We start from the raw sequence: 18,094 nt of genomic DNA on the forward strand, positions 1-18,094 counted from the left end.
GGTGGAAAAGGTCCCGCACAAACGGCGGTAATATCCAGTCATCCCTGAACCCTGCGCCGCTCACGCCGGGTGGTGGGTGCAGGACAAGCCGTGATAGCGGAGACCTGAGCGGCAAGAGGACGAACCTGAGCCGCCCAACCTGCACCTAGATAAGCGACCGTCGCTTCACCAACCAAGGAAGACAATCATAAATCAGAATTGGTGCATCAGGTCCTCCACAGGATTTGTGTTTTTGTAATGTTGCCAATTTGATAAGAGGAGATTTATTTTTCCAGTTATATTTTGTAATGATGGAGTTGAAATTGTAAAACCAGTGTGATGCTGGCTGTACCGGTCATTTGAAACGGCTCATTTACTTTAGGGAGGATGGTCATTTTAATGGCAGCTATTCATCCAATAAGGGAAATGGGAAGATTCACCCAGTGTTTCAGTTCTTCTTCGGACATTAATGGAGGAATACAGTTGAGATGAAAGAGCTCTGATAGCCTGGTTGAGATGTTGATACAGATGTGATATTACCAGAGGATAAAGGCACTGTGAGTTGTGTCTGAAGTGCACGACTCCAGCTCTGACTGGTCATGGGTAAAACCGCTGATTTAGTCCAGTTCATGGAATAATCACATATGAGAGAGAATGTGTTCATAACCTTAAACACTTCCTGCAGAGAGGAAAGGGGTTTTGAAGGTAAAGTGTAATATCATCTGCATAAACTCAACTCAAAATGTCCAAGAAAGAAAAATCGACAAGGAAGGTAGAGTATTTGAGGAAAGCTGGGAGTGGGAATATCTGTGTGTGGAGCAGAGTTTCAAACCTGCATGCCTCGTTTGCAAGGAGAGTTTAGCGGTGATTGATTTCACGTATGATTGATTATATTTTACCATTAGTGTGTTCGGTTTAAACTGCTATTTTCGATTATTCTTTTGCGTTGATTAAGACTGCTGCTCGCTGTGCAATTACAACAGGATAACCTGCATGCTCTTAACAAGACCTCGGAGATCGCAGTGTGCAGGTCGTTTTAATTGATCCAGTCGTGATCAATGACGCGCTGAAGGCGGAGTTCAGGTCCGGTGGCGCTGCAGTGGCCGCCCTTATTACAGTGCCGGTACACAGAGCGCCTGCGCGCTGCCGGTCCTCTGTGTGAGAAGCGCAGACCTGCTGACCAGCTGCGTCAGTGATGAAGCTCCGCACGTCCAAGCGCACACTGAAGATCTGCACACAGCACATCACACCGCACACTGACCGCATAGTCAGGTCTCCTACACAAAGCAAGGCCCTCAGAGCAGCAGTCCGGTCAGATGTGTGTTTTGAATAATCGTAAAGGTTAAAAAATCAGTATAATTATAACTTTAACATTGAGTGTTCAATTGACAGTGAATTATAAATAGGATGAGCACATCTGTATGCGGCCCTCGAATGAAACTTAATAAATCAAAACTAATCGGTGCATGGTCAGATATAGTAGTATGGTGACATTTAGTATTAGCTGGAGTTTGTTGTGAGAAATATGTGTATAATTTTGCTGATGGGTTTTGAAGTCTCTCACTGTCACCAGACCAAAGTCATTCATGTATTGTTTGATGGTTTCACTGCAGTTCCAGGTGGTGACATTTCTGGATCTTGAGCTGTTTGTGTCGGCATTGTTTCTGGTTTAGTTTGAAGTTCTGACTCACAGTTCCTACTTGGAGAAGTGCATTTCAGTTGGTGTGTTTCTTAAAACATTATATCTGACGAAGCAGCGTCACCGTTTAAGTAACTGTCTGTGGTGAAAGTTAACGCTCCTGAAACAAGAAGATGAACAGAATCCAGGCTCAGATTTCTCTGTGATTGTACAGCTGGGCATTATAACTGCACCGTTTTAAATATTTTTAACTGAACCAGATTTGTTAAAATACCAGTGAAGCACGGTGAATCTTGAAATGTAGGGCACAGAGCACTAAACCGTTAACAATGAGGCCACAGCCTGCAGTGACGCAGGTGAGGTTTGAGAGCAGCTCCAGCCTGTGATGTGTAACAAACAGGAAAGCTTGTGCTGTTGAGTCTCAGCTCAGTACCTCTGAGACGGAGTCCAGCACAGAGTGACAGTGTAAGGTTCGAGTGTGATCTGTTTAACCCCCTCCACAATGGTCCCCACTGGTTCACCCCTCCGATATGCTTTGGATCTTTATAGCCACAAGGACACCAGTGACTGTGACTCCTGCGTAATATTTATGCGCTATGGCAGTGGTTCCCAAACTGGTCCTGGGAGACCCCCTACCCTGCTGATTTTTGTTCCAACCGAGCTCTCAATTACTTAACTGAACCTTAATTGAAGTAATAATCTGCTTAGAATTTACTTTTTAAATTGTGTAAGAAAATAGTTGTTTCTTCAATACATTTTTTAATACATTTGGACAGACTGAACCTTATTAAACTGCCTCTATGTTTTCTTTGTCATTGTAACACAGACTGTTGGATTGGTTGTCAGATTAAGGTCTATTATGATTCTGTCCCATGAGGAGACTTGGTGGCTTAACTGTAATATGTCTTATTTATGCAGAAACCATTTGTTAATGATCATGGCCACATATTTCCTCTAGGTCCTTTTATATATTTTACAAAAGTATGGAAGAGCTTTTACAATAACCCACGTTGAAATATGGTATATATTATGTATTGTAATAATATAATGCAGTGGTTTTCAAACCGGTCCTGGAATACCCCCTGCCCTGCTGGTTTGTGTTCCAACTGAGGTCTTAATTGCTTAATCGAATCCTTAATTGCCCTAACAGAGCAATATACCATTCAATGAAGCCATTAAGATCTAGATTGGAACAAAAACCAGCAGGGCAGGGGTTACTCCAGGACCGGTTTGAAAACCCCTGATATAATGGGATCCTATATTTATGCATGGTTAATATAAAGTCACAAATAGAGCTTTTCTTTAAATGAATCAATTACTGAATGGGCACAAATAATCATAATTGTTTTCTTTTTCTAGTTAGTTGAACTGGAGAGGCTAATATTGCCAACAGAAAGACGGGAGAGAGAGAAGGGCAGACCAGACGCTTGACGTTGCGCTCATGCTAGCAATCCGTACCGTAGTCTAACTGCCCGTTACCTCGCAACTACACAACACCTTTTCCAACTAACCTTACTGTCATAGGAAATGCTGAAACACTTGAAACTGCATATGACGCAGAACATCACCGCTACAAAGACACATGTAGGATAACTAATCAATTACAGGTTAAAAACAATTGAAGGAAAATGCAAGACTCTACCTATAGGAGGAACACAAGGATTCACTACAGGATCCTTTTGGATTCAACAGCATCCTGTGGAAAATGTAACAGCTCAAGTAATACTGTAATACTTGTGTCTATGCTTTACATATTGTGAGCATGCATCTGTAACGCTCATTCTTCAATGTAAAGTAAATCAATTAAACAGGTACCATGTGCATGTAGTCCTACACTAACAGTCTGGAGTTTTGTGATTCCAGGTTTTGTGAGGCTAGTGAATGGGAGAAGTCTCTGCTCTGGGAGAGTGGAGGTCTATCCCACTAATGGCTGGACCGCCGTGTGTGACGCTGACTTTGACTGGCAGGATGCTGAGGTGGTCTGTCGGGAGCTGGACTGCGGAGTTCCTGCAGCGATCCACAGGGGGGCTCATTTCGGAGAGGGCCAGGGCTCAATCTGGTCAAAGCAGTTCCAGTGTCAGGGACAGGAGTCCTTGCTCCACAGCTGCTCCACTTCAGCCGGGTCAAAGCAGAGCTGCTCACACAGCAGTGATGTGGGGCTCACTTGTACTGGTGGGACCATAGTCCTCTTTACTTTTATAACAAGGAAACTGTAAATGTTATTCTTGGAGGGATACAGTATGGAAGAGCTAAATTAATATTTACAAATTACTGCAGTATTTTTATCAATACATGAGAAAGAAAATGTATTTCAGTTAACCCTGACAATACACAATATACTGTGTAAAAATATCACAATTTGTAAATTATCTCTAATCTTTAATACTCCATATTGTGTTACGATACTTCATATAATACACTATATTTATGCTAAATCCTGCAATTTGTTTGAGAAACTAATATGATACCAGATGACTTTTGGTTGATAAGTTAACTGCATTTGGATTGTTTTGCTCTTTTCAAACCAAATTCAACCAATATCGTGTTGGTTGTAGCTTTGTGAAGCTGTCATCATAGACTACATGTCTCAGAAGGCAACATTTTGTTTTTTGTTGTTTTTTTAATGACAAGCTGAGCCCTTCTCAGAAATACCTGCTTTCAATTAAGGGTTTGCTTTGTCTTTAATTAGTGTTTGTCAAAGACAGGTGGTGGTTTCTGAGGGACCAGGTTTAGGATAAGAGGGAGACTCTGTGTTTGGTTTCTATAAAGACAAATCTGAAAAGTCTTCAGAATGTATGTAATTTGAAGTCCTTTAAGAAACTAGGCATTTATTGTATTTAGTCTATACATTATTATGGCCTGAATACATGACTGATGTCAGTGTTGATGTTGTGTAAACTACTTCATAGAAACTAGAAGACAAATAATACATCGCTGTGTCCCTTGTGTTCACAAAAGAAAGATGGAAAAATGCAGATCTACAAGGTTAAATATCTCATCACTCCAAAATAAAGCAATTAAGTGTGTTCTTAACTTCCTTTTGGAGAGTCCTTCATTCTGGTTTTCTTGTGTTCAGGGTACACAGGGTTCAGGCTGGTGAATGGCACCGACTCCTGCTCTGGCCGAGTGGAGCTGCAGTACCTCAGTGAATGGGGGACAGTCTGTGGTCACTATTGGGATCTGAGAGACGCCAGCGCTCTCTGCCGGCAGCTGAACTGTGGGTTTGCTGTAGCGGCTCCAGGACAGGCCAGGTTTGGAGAAGGCAGTGGCTCAGTATGGGCTGATGTGTTTGAGTGCCAGGGTAATGAGACACGTCTGTCACACTGTGCTATCTCTTCATGGGGGCGAGCCAGATGTGCCCATGGAGATGATGCAGGAGTCATCTGTTCTGGTGAGAACGTCCACCTTTAACATTGACACACACAGGGAGAAATTGTCATTTATATTTGATCTGACTTAAGCAGTGTTTGCGTGTTGAGATTTAAGACATTGTGTCTTATTTTGTTTCAGGTTTGAATGACTAGTACTTATACACACTAATAGAATATAACAGTTTCATTACTGTGTAGTTCTTACATCTTCTCTCCTGTATCTACTTCCACCTAATTATCCAGGTCTGATTAATATGCAATATTTTATATATTGCGGCTTGTTATTTATGCAAATTACATCACTCCAATGTATGGAAATTAAATGCATTCTCTGTTTCATTTCACAGCCTCAAACATTAGCAATAACATTTTACTTCATGAAAAGAAGGTTAAAGTAAACATTCCCCAAAGGCAATAATGTGAGGAGTAGCTATTTTTTAACATATTTGTATTGTATTTTCTTTATTGAAGGTGCTTTTTATAGATGTTGTATGGCATAAAATACATTATATCTAATGTGTTCACCTAAACTACACTCGTAAAGTTCAGATAATTGTGGGGTGTATTAGATGTAAACACGCTCGTATTTTACAGATTTACTGTGATGCTTCTTTCTCAGCCAGCATGTTAAAATTATATTTTTTTCATATTCATGTTCCAGGTTTTCCATCTCCAACTTCTACCTCTTCAGTAGAAGCAGGTAGGACATCCCACCCTTTTGTACTATTCCAGTTTTCAAGGTGTGTAATGCTCTGTGTTACAGGAGTCGAATGGCTCAGTCACACCCCTGTGATGCCACAGACACATTCACTCCTGTCTACGTATGAATATTGTGAGACACGGGATGCAAGAACACAACAGTTTGTATCATAAGTGTATAATTTGAATTGTATGTATGTAGCGTAAGGTACACTTATAAATTTCAATGAAAGAAGTGAATTTATAGTATCACCTTATCACGAATCCTGGAATCTTGTAGAACTCATTTTCTGTAATAATTGGACGCAGACACCAATTCCAAAGATATAAATTGTCAAATTTATTCAAAACAAAGACTAAATGTAGCACTACACTAATTATACAAAAGGGAAAAACTAGAAAAAAAAGACGAATCACTTCCGTGACCAAATCAAAGACCATGGGATCGCATATGATAACACAAATCGTTAAACAAAAAAGGTTATAAACACATTGATTACAATACTGGTTAGTAAGACGAAGGTGAGTCTCTCGTTAGTAGTATTAGTCAGACATTAAATAACTACGCAGGTTAGTATTTATGTCAGGTAACTTCTCGTTATATATATATCAGTCTCATTTACGTTTAGGTGCCGAGAAAGATCCTATCATTACTTGTTACCACAATTTCCCTTAACTGATTATTATTCAATGATTAAGGATAGGCAGGGCCACCAATAATCTAATGTCTATTAACTTGTGTCAATTTCAGACTAAACAGTTAAACAGGAATGAGAAGATATTTCTCGGCGTTGACAGATTTTATTTCTAAAATTATCAACAAAACAGTTTAATGCAACACACATTTATATTTAAGAAAACTAAATGATATTACACATTCTAGAGTTATGAATCACAGATTAACATTTCTAATTGATTTCTCAAATGTCATGAATCATGAACTCCAAACTGTTAAACTTATCTGAACTTCGTCGCAGAGAGGCCTCTCTGGCTTCGGGCTCAGATAACAGCACACGGCACGAGGTCCGTGTGGTTTGGAACAAAGGCAGTCCGGTTCGGCTTTGTCCAAGAACTTCCACTCAGTCGATGCACCTGGAAGTTGGGGTTTCGCGAAAGTAGAGTCTTTTCCAAACAGATTTTCCACTGGTTTGAAGGCTCCAAGGTTGTGCACAAAATCTTCTTTGTAAGCAGGGTTCCACCGTAGTTACTTGAAGACAAAGTCTTTGAGGAAAGCAGGGCCCTGTTTGTTCCAAGGGTCAAGTTTCTTAAGACTCAAATAGCTATTTAAATGACTGACACTTTCGTATACAGTCGACTTAGTCAATTGTCCAGCTGTAAAACTCCACTGATCAGGTGGGCACAGGCGGGCAGCGCAGTCTGTAAAGTTCTTTATTTAATAAAGTCCTTTAAAAGAATTCTTCGTACGGCTCAATCTCCTTCTCCCAGTTTAACTCTTCTGTTGCCGGCAAAGACTTGGTTGGTTTCTGGTTCCGGTTCGGGCAACAGAGCTACAGGTTGAGCTGTGGCAGCGAGTTACTGGTTCAGGTGAGAGAGAAAGAGAGATAGAAAGACTGTCCACTGTTCCTTATAGTCTGTCAGATCAATAGGTGATTGGTCCCTGAGTTCTTGAGATTGGATTTCGGTTTCAGCCCCCAGTGTCCTATTGGAGGGGGGCTTGATTTATGACTGATGTCAATCCATGCCATCTTTTGGAAATGCCGGTTGGCCTGGGTTCGTAGCTCTATGTCGGGATTTCGGCTCTCATCCACTTCAAAGAGTTTTTATCACCTACAGGCCCCTTTCTCCAGACATCTCATAGCAGAATTCCAAACTATTTGGCCTCTTCTCGGTGCCATCCTCCCCAAAACTGTCACTTTGATGCAAACCTGTTCCAAGCTGATGAGCTAAGGAAATCTGATAACTTTGGGGGGGGAGAGGTCTTCTTTAGATCAGTGCTTCAGCTCAGAGCCCAAATGCTCTTATCCAAATACACCCAACATAACGCTACATGTATATAATAATTAAAACAAAACTGGTTATGTCTGAATACTTGTAAATTAAACATAAAAAATTAAGCAAATCCACCTATCCATCCGTTTTCAATAACCGCTTCTTCCAGTCTGGTTGCGGTGAACTAATTAAATAAAACATTATCTTGAATTACTCTGCATTTACAAACTATAGCTGAATTATAGTTAAATCACAGTTATTTGGTGCATGCTTACTAAATAATAATTTCTTAGTAATAACAATGTTTCAATTTATGTGAAAACAATAGGTTATTATCATAACCCCGGTTCCCTGAAAAAGAAAGACAGCCATTCCCTAATGGGAAGAGCCTTCTGCCTTGCCAATCATTGAAAACATGTACCAAAGCTGCCCAATAGGGGCCCTGCTGTCAGGAGAGACCCGCTCCCAGCGTCTGTGAAAAGTCTCCTCCTGACTGCAGCTCCCTGCCATGTCTTCATCAGGAAGGTCTTCTGGCCGAGCAACCCCTAAAGAGTAATGGCTGTCTTTCTTTTTCAGGGAACCGGGGTTATGATAATAACCTATCGTTCCCTTTCAATTCAAAAGACAGCCATTACCTAATGGGAAGACTATACCAGAGCTGTCGTGAGTCCAGACACCTGACTAAGCCTAAACCCACAATGACAAGGAAAGCAGAGCCTCACGGCACCTGAGGGCTAGCAGCTTGAAGTACCTGGGAGCCCAAGCTTGGGCGCAGCTGGTCCGCCACGTTGAGGCGGTAGAACCTTGTGAAGGTCTGTTGGCCAGACCAGGTTGCAGCATTGCACAGTTCTTGTAGTGTGGCACCGTGAAAAAGAGCCCACGATGTGGCCTGTCCCCTCGTTGAGTGCGCTGAGATGTGTTCAGGCATGGGAACATTAGCAGTCTCATAGGTGAGGCGGATCACATCTGTCCCCCATGTGCCAGTCGCTGTTTTGAAACCGCCCTCCCTCTGGTGGTGGAACTGTAGCAGACAAACAGCTGGTCGGATTTGCGGCTCTGCACAGTCCTTCGCATATAGCACCCCAAAGCCCAGACAGGACAGAGTCCAGTCAGTCTGTTGGGTGGGGGGGGGGTTGGCGATGGTGGCCACGCCCCTTCAGGGACGCTTCCTCTCCAGTCGGAAGACGGGCCACCGTTGTGTTCAGTATTTGTTGTTGAGAGTCCAGGCTGTCCGCCAGCACCCCGACTGTTTTGATCAGTGACGCAATCCCTTCAGTCTCTTGTCTCCTGCGGCGCGGAGTGCCTCGCCGATCAGGAGCGGGAGCGTCTCGCCCTCGGGGATCTGGAGAGCGTGCTCTCCTCTCGGGTGCATCTGTGAGGAGGTGGAGGTGGAGGTGGAGATAGAGATGGGGAAAGCTGACTGCACTCTCGCTGAAGAGGAGCGAGATGAGGACAAGGGTCTCTGCCCTGGAGAAGCACTCGCTACAGTCCCTCGCAGAGCAGAGCCCACAGAGGAGTGGTGAGCGGAGCTTCTGCTGTGACAGCTGGCAGACGGGGAGTTTCTAGCCCTCCTACAGCGCGTTGTAAAAGTAAAAGCCGCACAATGTATACAGTCGTCTTCTCCCGTCAGCGCATTCCTGGCGTGTTCCTCTCCTAGGCAATGCACGCACAGATCGTGTCCATCGTCCGAGTACAGCTTGCCCTGGCGTCCGGAACAGCGATGGAAAGCCCCTTTCGGCTTCATGCCTGTGAGAAGGTTCATCTCTAGATCATCCACGTCCAGACCCTTCAAGTATATCGACAGCTCTCGTGGTAGAAGCACTTCACCAAAACTCCTCTGCTCTGAGACTGTCCCCCTCGATGATCAAGTCGAGGTTGTCAACGTGAGCTCGTCAAGAGGTCGATGGTCGAGGAATCGTTGAGTTAGGTCGATGTGAACAGCATGGTCGGGGGATCGCCGAGGTCGATCAGTGTCAACGGAAGGGTCGAGGGATCGGTGGGGTTGGAAGATGTCGACAACATCAAGGGATCGACAAGCTCGGTGTCGAGAGCTGTTTTCGGCATGTCGAACGGATTAAAATCTGCCGACAGAGGTCGAGATCCCAGGATAGAGCGGGCGGTACAACCGTGGGGAGACTGCTCCGTGGAGTAGACTCCTTCTCTACCTTCTCCTACAAGATTAGTCATCTTAATTACAATATGGTCAACAGCTTGTGTAGCTGAGGAGTTTTGCTCAAAAGTGCAGACAAGCCTCAATTTCAACACTCGGACTCGATGGGCAGCTGCAGATCACTTCCATTAAATTCTGTGTTAAAAAACACTTTATGGGACTGATTTTTCAGGCTGTGCAGGTTTTTAGATTTGTATCCTGATCTGTAGTCCCTGATTGTCATATTAATCTGCGACACTTTAATCATCCCCATTAGAGCACGAGCTCATCAGGCTGGCTGGGGGAGGAGGTCCCTGTGCTGGGAGGCTGGAGGTGTATCACAGTGGCTCCTGGGGGACGGTCTGTGATGACTCCTGGGACCTGGCAGACTCTCAGGTGGTGTGTAGGCAGCTCCAGTGTGGGATGGCCCTCAGCGCCCCAGTGCCAGCCTCCCTCAGCCAGGGAACTGGACCCATCTGGCTGGACGAGGTGGGCTGTCTGGGGAACGAGTCGTCTCTGTGGGAGTGTCCCTCAGCAGGGTGGGGACAACATGACTGTGGACACAAGGAGGATGTGACAATCCTGTGTTCAGGTACAGCTGATGCCTCTGTTACTGGGAAATAAAGAAGTAAAAGAAAGTTAAGTAAAAAGTTAAATGAAATCTTTTAGATTTTAAAACCAACTTGCTGCTTAAGTTTATTCATGTGATACTCTTTACAGCTTGTTAAATTGCAGTAATGGTTTCATATGTGGTAGATGTTTTTGATTAACTATTATCAGCATTTACATATTTTGTAAATTATTTTGTTATTGAAATTGGTACGTAAGCTAATTTTACAGAGATACAGAGTTGCCACAGGGGGTTTTTATCATCCTCTCTCTGAAATTGCATTTTTATAAGTCAGATAAAACAATATCACCTTTCTGTATGATGTGAATAGTTGTCATCAAGTATTGTTCATCTTGTCACTCTCCCCACTGCCTTGACAGAGCACAAACAACTGAGACTGTCTGAAGGCTGTTCTGGATTGGCAGAGGTTTACTACAATGGCACCTGGGGCAGCGTCTGCTTCAATGGCATGGAGAAAGAAACCGTGTCGGTAATCTGCCGCCAGCTGGGCTGTGGAGACGGCGTTCGTGTTCAGGATGTGTCCAGCACTGCTGTCAAATGGCTGGATTTAGTTAAATGCCGTCGACACGACTCCACACTGTGGCAGTGCCCCTCTGCTGCCTGGGGTCAGAATGACTGCACAGATGAAGAAGCAGCTGAGATCAGCTGCTCAGGTAACACTCTTACTGTGAATTCAATAGCCATTTTAACATCAAAACAGATATGTATAGGTTTTCTTCATACCTTGTTTACTTTTCAGTTAAAAAGAAAGATGTCCTCAGACCCTCTGTGCCATCTCAGGAAGAGCAGCCTCTGCCGCACTGCCCAGGTGAGTTCAGGGTCAACACTGTCAGTCACTCAGAGCCTTGAGCTGAGGGCCTTCAGTGACCTCACTGCTCTCTTCCAGAGCCCCTGGAGCTGCGGCTGACTGGCCCCGATAACTGCTCTGGCCGGGTGGAGGTGCGCTATGAGGGCTCCTGGGGGACAGTCTGTGATGACTCCTGGGACCTGCAGGATGCCCAGGTGGTCTGCAGGCAGCTGGGCTGTGGGGATGCGATGAGCATCGTGACAGAACGAAACTCTTCATTCGGGAGAGGCAGCGGTGCCATCTGGCTGGACGAGGTGACCTGCACGGGCAGTGAGCGCCACCTGTGGGACTGCTGTCACTCTCCCCTGAACCAGAGCGACTGCCGGCACAAGGAGGATGCAGGGGTGATCTGTGCAGGTGAGAGGGAGGAGCAGCAGATCCCAGCTGTCCACAGCACTACTGACCTCACCTTCATACAGTTTCCAACTGATTGTGTTTAAATATGGCCCAGTTGTCAGTTCCTTGCAGTTCTGTAGTTTTGACTGTTGTCACAACAATGTGATGTTGACCGTTACACTACACAACAACTGAATGAATTGCACAGTTAAAGATCTGCGTAAATGTATTCAAACATCTGCTTTTCATGCTGGGTGTCCTACAGAATGAAATATGTCAATTAAAGTTTTCCTTTTATTCCCCAGGCTTGCCAAATGCAACAATCAGCTCAACAGTGGTAAACGGTAAATAAAACAGCCATCCTTCTTATAGACTCACCCTGTACTGAGATCCCTTCCGATCCCCAATAAAGATGTGATGCTCTTTTCCCTTTCCTCTGTGTTTCACTGGCAGTCTGGAAGAGGGCAGTAATAATGGGAGTGGGGGATCACTGTCTAGTCTTCTTTGTGACAGAAGTGACAGCCCAGCAGCACAGATGAGAGAGGTTTATATGTGCTGTATAACATGTCTCTGCGTCTCTCCTCACTGTCCTCTCTCTCGTCTGTCAGCTGACACAAAGCCACTGCTGGAGGGCGTCAACATCCCAGCGCTGGTCTTCCTGGTGCTGTGCGCTGTGCTGTTCGTAGTGCTGGCCCTACTGGTTGGGCAGCTGCTGCAGAACAGGAAGCTGAAGAAAGGTGGGCATATCAATGTTGTCCCCACTACTCAAATAAAACACTACACCAAAGTCTGCACTTGTTGCCGAGTGAGAGATGTGACTGTGTGTCTCTGTGTGCATTTCCTCTCACAGCCTTATCTGAGGTGGAGGTCGGCCCCCTGCATGAAGCCGTCTACGAGGAGATTGAGTACAAACTGGCCAGAGAGGGAACCTACAGCGCCCCCAGGAGAGGTGAGAGGAGAGAGTCTTCAGATGTGATCGATGAAAAGCGGATTCTCATTTTAATGACTGATTATCACCATATGTTCCATATGTTAAAGACTGTGAAAGCAGCTCTGCTACATACAAAAATCCATGCAGAAAAGCTTATTCTTATGGAAAATATAATGTTTCATTTCTAATGATTGCAGATATGACTAACCTGCTCTCTGTTCACAGGGAGACTCCTCTCTGACGAGCTGCCCTCTGACTACGATGATGTGGAGGACAGTGAGGGAGACGCCATCTCAGGTGAGGGGGGCTGGAGTCAGTGGAGCTCAGTGCAGGTGTGGGGGGTCAGGGATGGGGACGTCAGCCCAGGGCTCACTCTGGTCCCATATCAGACAGAGTTAAAGAGTTAAAGCACTCAGTAGGAGCTGTACAATCCATAGTGACTTAAATTACACACACTATTGTGTTTCAGGAGACCTGTTTTATAACTGTGTTTGTGTTGATAAAGCAAGGGATCCTTATTAAGAACAGGTTCAGTCCAGTTGTCCAGGGTAAGTCAGTGCCGCAGTGTGAACTGAATGCCTCTCTGCCTGGTTTAGGTGAATCCAGGCCCCCTGTGACAGAAGAGGCCCCAGAGGACTATGATGATGCCGTCCCTGTGACCAAGAGCCCAGATGGTTTGCCAGGTGAGTTATTACAAGAAATCACCCGTTTCCCAGAAAATACTGATTTAAGAATATATGGGATGACATTAATGTATACTGATGCACCAAAAATTGAAATGTACCTCTTAACAATTCAAAACATATACTTGATGTAAGATAATCATATTATTAAATGCACCTAAAGAGGTTAAAGATGTTAAATACCTCAAACAAAACGTCTCAAGTAGAAAATTATGATATTTGTGATTGAACTGCTCTTGTGTTCACAGGGAGTGTCCTTCCTGATGAGCTGCCCACTGTGTATGATGATGTGGGGGGCAGTGAGGGAGACCCCGTCACAGGTAAGAGGGGCTGGAGTCAGTGCAGCTCAGTGCAGGTGTGGGGGGTCAGGGGTCTGATCCCTCATCACACTGAGAGATAAAGACTACAGCAGATGTGGAAGTCATTAGTCAATTCAATTAGGCAAGGTAATAGGTTGTAAAATCTTTTGCTAACTTGTATGTTCTTTAATTAACTGATTAAAGTAAAGCATGAGTGTGAACAGCTATTTCTATGGCCAAAGTAAGTGCTGGTCCTGATGTATAATCAATGCCTCTCTGCCTGGTTTAGGTGAATCTAGGCCCCCTGTGAGAGAAGAGGCCCCAGAGGACTGTGATGATGCCGCCCCTGTGACCAAGAGGCCAGATGGTTTGCCAGGTGAGTTATGACATGAATCTCCTGTTTCCCAGGGCTCTCTCTGACCAGGACCAGCTGTCAACAGGCCTCTCCCTGTCCCTGTCTATTGCCCGTCACCAACCAATCCCAATCCTGTAGCTTTACGACTGTGTCGGCTCTATCCATTATCAGCTCAGGGTCTCTGAGGTATAAATGTCAGCACAGTGTTTCATGTTGCTGTTCACCTGCACTGGTGCTCTGTCCCACACTCCCCGAGGTCTTCACACCTTCATCTCCTGCTCATCACAGCTGCTAGACTGAGGCCTGACTTTCATTTTTAGATCCTGAGTCTCTTCTTGAGCCCATCCATTTCCTGTCCCTGACACTGTGCGTCTCTGCAGGTGTCCCACACGCTGCTCCTGCAGTGGACACTGTCCTGGCCACACTGCCCTCTGAAGGAGGACCCCCGGCCCCTGACAGGCCTGACTACGATGATGTCGGGGATGAGTCTCTGGGAGAGGACGGGCGCTGTGATGCTGACAGAGGCGTCTGGAAGAGGCTCCACCTGCAGGTCTAGACACACAAGTGTTTACAGAAGAGTGTCAGTTCACACTTTTTGGTCAGGGTACATCCAGAGCAGTTAATAAGCAATCTGTATTATATTAATTGATCATGAATAACAACATATAAAAGCATTATCAATATATTAATATAGTGTTATCGCCAGGAAAGCAAAAGTAAGAGCAACCTGTTCAATGTCTGTAATGGATTCCCATCAGAGATGAGATGTTATTGTAGTCAGCAGTAGTTAGGATGCTCATGGTACAATACATTTAAATAAACTGAGAAGATGTACGCAGATGTAAATAAGAATACACACTGTGTATACAGTTGTAAAAAAACACATTGCAAATCAGGAGAAAATAAATACTGGAAATAATCCCATTCATATTCCTTAGTTGAAATGTTCTGACTCTGAACTTCATTCATATTAGACTTTCACAGAACTGTCTCATTGTTTCTGAATTTGATATTTTGCCATCACTGTAAATGTTGCTGTAGGTATTTGAACATAATGCTTTCTTGGAAACCCAGATCTCATAACTGCTTTATGTCTGTATTCCTCTTATACTTTTATATGTTTGGCTTTGCTGAAAATTGAATATATTAATGTATAGACTTCAATGTACCCCTTTGAATGGGCTAATATTTTAATATGAATTTCAATAAAGTTTTTATTTTGCATCACTATTTAACTGACCAGAACAAATTTTTCAGATTAACTACAGTCTATGTACATGGTAAATATGTAACACCTAGACACAGAAGCCAAGGCTATAGCACCCAGGACCCTGGGGAGTACACTAGCCCAGCTACACAAGTTAGCTATATGCGTCATGCACACACCCTCACAGACGCTTTTACAGGTCAGGCTGCTTGTCTCAATTCCCCTTCAATGAAACCCAAGACACAGGTGTGGTGAAAATACAGGTAAGCCTTGGCTTTATTTCAGATCACAGCTGTACCGAGAGGTGGGTGGCTAGAGACACAGCTCTCTACCAGGAAATCCAGCAAACAAAACAACTAAAATACCACACAAATATCACAAACACCCCTCAACCCAGTAAGAATATTGGGTCACAAAATAAATACATAAAATAATACTAAATACTAATAATAAACCCCCAAACTCAACACAATATTTCAGTTATAATAAAGGTAATTTATTTTCAAATACGATCAAACTAGAAAGCTGCAATACCTGCAGTGTGTTGTATCTGAGTACAGGGTGTTGATCTGGAAAGCAACAGAACAAAAGGTCTGGTCCTTCATAGACGAATGATCCCATATTCCAGCAGCTGCTCTGTGTTGTGAGGCGGCTGCTGCCTGGGAGGAACCAGTAGCTGATGTGTGGAAATGAAGAGGAGCAGCTCTCTGATCTCAGTGTCTCATGAGGAGGACAGGGCCCAACAGCCTGGGCTTCAACCCCTTCCTGCTCCCTGCCCTGCCCTCCAGCACTGAGGCTCCCCCAGTCACACAGGCCCTGAGGGGACCGTTTAAGGCTCTGTGATGGCCAGTAGGGGCCGACCTCACTGGATATTACTTTACATTTTATAACATATAATCATTCAATCATTGTTTGTGTTTGAGGGTGTAAACTTGGGAAATATCAGGTTGTCACTGAATGTGAAAACACACAGGAAGAGATGAGGAAGAAAGTGAGAAAGCAAGAGATGGGGAGATAATGACAAGCGGAGAGAGATGAGAAGGGGAGACAAAGCACATGTATAGAAAGTGCAGGTGTTGAGCCGCACTGTCACCACAGGAGCTGTAATTAGCCTGTGATCAGCTGCTGAGGAGTTCAGTGTTCATGGACACTCAGGCTCAGAGTCACTGGGGACAGTCAGCTGTGAGAGACTCCCATAATATTCATACTGGAGCTGTGCAGGTCAACCTCCATTGTGACAGGAACAGCCCCCTCGTGTTCAGCCCTGGCTTGTCCTCAGCCACACTGACAGGACTGTGTGAGGAGGATGAGAACGGCCAATGGAGGAACAACCAGGAGCCAGAAATGTATTTCCCATGTGTCCTAAACTGGACTGACACCTGGGGCTTACAAGTTTATGGATACCATAATACTACAGTCAGCAAGCAAAGCTGAGCTAACAGGAATGTGTGATGTAGTCCTGATTACTAATTCATCCTATTGATGTTGTAAATGTGGTTTGAGTGTGTTAGGGTTCCTGTGAGGGGACTGAAGCAGCCTGATCTGAGAGGGGCTGTATTAGAGGAGCTGTGAGTGTACAGAAGCAGCAGGATGTCCCAGCTGAGACCAGGCTGTCAGTGTTGATAAGAGCAGCAGAGGGAGCGTTCCCTGTGTAGCACAGGAGATCAGCACACTGAGCCAATAGGACTGAGGCTTCACTGCATGGAGGGAGTCAGTCAGGACCCTGGAGAGACATCAGCCCGACTGCTGAGAGGGACGACTTCAGACACTGGATCTACACTTCAGACAATCATGCTTACCAATGTTTATTATCTACAAATAATATATTGAATTATTATTTTTGTATTATTTGTTATACATGAATCTTGTATTTCATGTCACTAGAGCTGTGAACACCTGGCCTCCCTGTGCCGTCTCCCTGTACAGCACAGCTCTCCGCAGCTTCTACACACTGACACCCACAGCCTCACTGCACAGCCTGGCTTCCTCTCCTGTCAGAGCTCAGAGCAGCTCAAACCACAGAGTCGGTACAGAGCCTGATCTCACACTCCAGTGATGTCATGAGGAAAGAGGCCCTGTATTAGGAGAGGGTTCATGAATACAAAATACGAACACAAGTACAGTGAACCCAGTCCCTGTGGTGTTCAAAATTAGGGAATCCAAACTGAAGGAAGCTCACAGCTTAACTCTTGCAAAGCATTTTAACAGTTTACAAGTCCTGCAGTCCTCCGTCTGAGACTGATTTACTCTTACTCACAGTTTCATTGTCAAACATGTCAGGTTATTAACTTTTACTTTTATCTACAAGTTGGTGACTTGGAGTTAAAGCACAAAGTGCACAGTTGTCTGTGTTGTTCTAGTGCAGTGGTTCTCAAACTTTTTCAGGTCGCCGAGCACCTAGAAGTAATGATTGTCTTTGCGGAACACCATAACAATGTTATATATTAAATGCTATCATATGAACTAGGAACAACTAATACTAGTGGAATTTATTAAATCTTATATGCACAGTCTCAGTTTTTGAAAAATATATATGTACTTCATATCTGTATTATATCACATTGAACATTAAAAAACACAAGCCTACGAGCAAAGACGCTTGATATCAGGTGTGATAATTGACAACTTATGTACATCTCTGGCTCTGCATTCAGTTTTTCCTGTATTTTGTTTTTTGTGGAGAGAGCTGGAAAATCCAGTTTCGCATAGGTAGGTGGTAGCGAAGGGCAGGATTTTAAGGAGAGCTTGTGTTGCGATATCTGGGAAATCTCGCTGCACTTTTGCCCAGAATTTGATCAGATTGTCACTGGAAAAGTCCAACTGTAAATGTCCATAACACGCCAGTTCAATATACTGCTGCATTTCTTTATTGGTGAATTCAGGGGCTGAGCTGTTAAATGGATTGCGAATCCAGTCACAATTCCCAGTTTCAATAGGAAAACTCATTGAATGCAGTTTGGAGTCCGCGCATGTGCAGTATAACATCACTCTTCACTGTACCATCAATCTTGACATTTC

At 44.3% G+C, this 18,094-nt stretch overlaps 1 protein-coding gene across 1 annotated transcript in view; it reads left to right on the top strand.

Annotated features, from left to right (window-relative positions):
- Window positions 1–15,099, top strand: part of LOC136718534 (deleted in malignant brain tumors 1 protein) — a 76,054-nt gene extending 60,955 nt beyond the window's left edge. The window contains exons 39-53 of the mRNA XM_066696285.1: window positions 3,430–3,790; window positions 4,695–5,009; window positions 5,651–5,689; window positions 10,065–10,379; window positions 10,778–11,071; window positions 11,158–11,226; window positions 11,305–11,622; window positions 11,907–11,945; window positions 12,210–12,338; window positions 12,452–12,550; window positions 12,758–12,829; window positions 13,129–13,215; window positions 13,464–13,535; window positions 13,804–13,890; window positions 14,250–15,099. Coding sequence (XP_066552382.1) covers window positions 3,430–3,790; window positions 4,695–5,009; window positions 5,651–5,689; window positions 10,065–10,379; window positions 10,778–11,071; window positions 11,158–11,226; window positions 11,305–11,622; window positions 11,907–11,945; window positions 12,210–12,338; window positions 12,452–12,550; window positions 12,758–12,829; window positions 13,129–13,215; window positions 13,464–13,535; window positions 13,804–13,890; window positions 14,250–14,425 — 2,472 coding nt within the window. The 3' untranslated portion in view covers window positions 14,426–15,099. The remainder of the gene's footprint in view (window positions 1–3,429; window positions 3,791–4,694; window positions 5,010–5,650; window positions 5,690–10,064; window positions 10,380–10,777; window positions 11,072–11,157; window positions 11,227–11,304; window positions 11,623–11,906; window positions 11,946–12,209; window positions 12,339–12,451; window positions 12,551–12,757; window positions 12,830–13,128; window positions 13,216–13,463; window positions 13,536–13,803; window positions 13,891–14,249) is intronic.
- The last annotated feature ends 2,995 nt before the right edge of the window (window positions 15,100–18,094 follow it).

The sequence above is a fragment of the Amia ocellicauda genome, chromosome 22 (genome assembly GCF_036373705.1).
Source record: "Amia ocellicauda isolate fAmiCal2 chromosome 22, fAmiCal2.hap1, whole genome shotgun sequence".
Classification (NCBI taxonomy): domain Eukaryota; kingdom Metazoa; phylum Chordata; class Actinopteri; order Amiiformes; family Amiidae; genus Amia; species Amia ocellicauda.